At 28.6% G+C, this 3,790-nt stretch overlaps 1 protein-coding gene across 1 annotated transcript; it reads right to left on the bottom strand.

Annotated features, from left to right (window-relative positions):
- Positions 1 to 1,285: 1,285 nt before the first annotated feature.
- On the bottom strand, positions 1,286 to 2,321 carry LOC133030843 (uncharacterized). Its single transcript, XM_061103766.1, has 3 exons — positions 2,154 to 2,321; positions 1,973 to 2,074; positions 1,286 to 1,879 (listed from the first exon to the last, which is right to left on the bottom strand). The coding sequence occupies exons 1-3, from the start codon at positions 2,208 to 2,210 to the stop codon at positions 1,376 to 1,378; spliced, it is 663 nt and encodes a 220-aa protein (XP_060959749.1). The 5' UTR covers positions 2,211 to 2,321; the 3' UTR covers positions 1,286 to 1,375.
- Positions 2,322 to 3,790: the final 1,469 nt, after the last annotated feature.

Below are 3,790 nucleotides of genomic sequence, written 5' to 3'. Positions count from 1 at the left end.
ATCATAGAGTTCCATCTCAAAACTAATTGGCAATGAGTGACGTAGTCCATGTTCTTATATATGACTCAATTTTCTACCATTTATTTTATGTGGGACAATATCCACAACAGATTAAATGTTGAATATATTAAATTTTTAAACACCTTATCAAACAACCATAATTATATATCTAATTAAATCAATCAATTGTCATTAAAAATTGAATCAATTTATATATACCTTTAATTACAGGAACACCCCAAAAATTAAAAAATTTACAATAAAAAATATGCTTAGCTATACGATGTGCCACTTCGTTGGCCGACAAATAATAAGCTAATTTGTCTATAAATAATAAATGCATGTCTTAGTTCATATATATGAAAATAGAGAGAAGAAGAATTGATAAGTGATCAAGTACTCATGATTAATATTATTTTGCTTTTCTTTTTTAGATCATATTATTATGCTTTAACTGGTTTTTTTTATGCATTTATAGTTTGAGAACTAATAATTAAACAGATTTATAAGCTTGTTTACTTGACGTAAGAATTACATGAATTACATGTAGATTAAAATTATATACAAATACAATGATATATTGTAATATAATTAAGCATAGCATAGCATACAAGGCAGATCAATTTATAAATATATTGATCATTCCTTTTCTCTTCAACAATGACGTGTAAACTGTAAAATTTTCATGTTTGATTTTGATGGAATTATAAGTAACATCATTAACAAGATATAAATTATAAATAATATCATAAAAATGAAGTACCACTAATAATTAACTTTGCATGTGTTATTAATTAGACTACTACCACTACAAGAAAATCAGCTTTTGCCGGCGCATTGTTGCGCCGGCAAAAGTACCCTGACTGCGCCGGCAAAACTTATCTGGGAAACTTGGTCGGTAAAAGACTTTTTACCGGCGCGTATAGTAACTGCGCCGGTAAAACTTCCTTTTGAAGTTTTACCGGCGAGGAATAACGCCGGTGAAAAATAAGCGCCGGTGTTAAAAAATGCCCTTATCCGCCTTGAACCTGCTATGATTAGGTTTTGCCGGCGCAATAGTGCACTGGCAAAACTATTGACGCCAATCTGACTGTTGGCGCCAATTGTTTTTGCCACATTTTACCGGCGCACTATTGCGCCGGCAAAAGTATTAAATTTTATTTTTAAAAAAATTTAATTAATTATATTTAATTAATTTTAATATTAATTAATTAAATATAATTAATTATATTTTTTTTAAATAATAATAATATTATATTAACAAAATAAACCAACATAATTTACATTACAAGATAAACCAACATTAATTACTACTAAAATCAGTATATAAACAAAATGTTAAATGTTCGAACTGGATAATAAAAAAAGTACAGTTCTATAGGCGGGTAATGTCGTCATCGTTGTTTCTCTGAGTCTCGGGAGGCTGCGATGACGATCCAGCACCAGCAGCAGCCGATGATCCAGCACCAGGAGTGGGCAATGGTGGAAGATCCATGGGAGGCAAGTTGAAACCCGGCACAGCTCGAGAAAGATACTCAAACTGATCTTGGAATCGTCTGAGGTAGAGTTGTTGTGTCTCATACTGCTGCCTCGTATGTTGAGTTGTCTGCTCCGCTTCCTCCACTTTTTTCTGTAAAGCCTCGTACTGTTCCATTGTAACAGTCGGTTGGGCTGAAGGATGCGTGGCAGGTGCTCTTTTGGCCCCAACTCCCTTCAGTCTGGGGAGATGGCCAAAGCCTCTAAGATGCCGAGATCGTTCCCCGAGTACTTGCGTCATAACAGGTAAGTCTCGGGGGTACTGTGTAGGATCGATAGCAGGCTCTTCGGGCTCATCTGCAGTGGGCGCTGGTTGAGTTGCCGCTATTTCAACCATTTGCTCCTAAAACAATTAAACAAGTAAGTTAAATGGTTAATTTTAACACAAAATAAATTGAAAGAAATAAATAAAAATTGAATTAAAACGTAAACTTACGTAAGCTTGTTGCGCGAACTCGTTGCGCCAATCGTTGCCTTTATGGTGAAACTTTTGAAAAGTTTCCACCGCAGTTGGCAGTTCTCCTGTGTCGGGGTTAGCCTATTTTCAAGAGAAAATATATTAGTACTGTTATTTTACTAGAAAAAGTTAAATGAATGATAGTTAAATATAAACTTACCCCTTCGACAACATGTGAAACAATGGGCTTGGAGCCCCAGCCTCCTAGAAATTTCATCTTACCCCGACTTTCTTTATTTTTCGCTGCTCTCGCCTGAAATTAATAATTTTTCTAACAATTAATTATTTATTATTGACTATATAAATTAAACATTACCAAAATTTAAAATTTTAAAAACAATTTAATTTTATGCTATTTTACAATATCTTATCATATACTTTACAATATCTTATGCTCATTTATACTTATTATAATATCACTTTATTACATTTTCACTTTTATTATTTCAATTAAAATTACAAATATTTTAAATTTATAATATCACTTTATTATATTTTAAATTATACATTACATTTTTTTTCATTTTTATTATTTTTTAATCATTTATTATTTAAATTAAAAATACTAACTTTTTAAAAAAAATTTAATACCACTTTATTACATTTTAAATTATATGTTACATTTTTTACTTTTATTATTTTTTTAATAATTTATTATTTAAATTAAAATTACTAACTTTTTCAAATTTATAATATCACTTTATTATATTTTAAATTATACATTACATTTTTTTTTTCATTTTTATTATTTTTTAATCATTTATTATTTAAATTAAAAGTACTAACCTTTTAAAAAAAATTTAATACCACTTTATTACATTTTAAATTATATCTTACATTCTTTAATTTTTTTTAATCATTTATTAATTATTAATAATTTATTAATCATTTTTTAATCATTTATATTTAAATTTATATATTACATTTCATAATTAAATATTTTCATAATTATTTATTATTTAAATTGAAAATGTTTTTCTTTTTTAAAAAAAACGAGTACTATTTTACTAACTTTTTAATTACATGTTTTAAATTTCAATTTCAATTTTATTTCATTTAAACATTCAATTAATTTTACATTTTCTCTACTAAAATTTCGGCAGCATAACAGCTTAAAAAGTGTAAACCCAAAATTTTTAATACCTAAAAATAACACAAACAAATATTTCCAGACAATATATAAACAAAAAAATAATTCACCCATCAAACAACAGTCAATTGTATCACAGAACCTACTTCTCTAACATGCATAGACATATTAACTAGTAACAAACCCTACTATGTACTAAGCGAAAGCAAAACAACATACCTGAATCGAGTGTAAAAATGACAACTGCTTGCAGCTAGCGGTAATCCGGAGCGGTCGAACACGAACCTAATTCCATAAAAAAGTAAAACCAAACATTCAATTAATACCTATAAAAATTTCAAAATTTAATCACATATCCATTACCCTACACTAACTTACACATATACACACACATACACATACACTCACACACACTCACATACACTTATACACACACATACACACACATATACATATATATTTACATACATATATACATATATACATACATACACATATATGCCTACAAACATACATACATATATATATACATACACCAATATACACATACAAATACATGCATACATATATATATACACACCCACACCCACATACACATACACATACACATAAATACATACACACATACACATAAATACATACACACATACACACATACATACATATACACACATATATATACACATCCACATACACATGCACATACA

Source organism: Cannabis sativa, chromosome 9 (genome assembly GCF_029168945.1).
Source record: "Cannabis sativa cultivar Pink pepper isolate KNU-18-1 chromosome 9, ASM2916894v1, whole genome shotgun sequence".
NCBI lineage: Eukaryota > Viridiplantae > Streptophyta > Magnoliopsida > Rosales > Cannabaceae > Cannabis > Cannabis sativa.
Note: the sequence above shows the minus strand (reverse complement) of the source record. Positions and strands in the feature narration are given on the sequence as shown.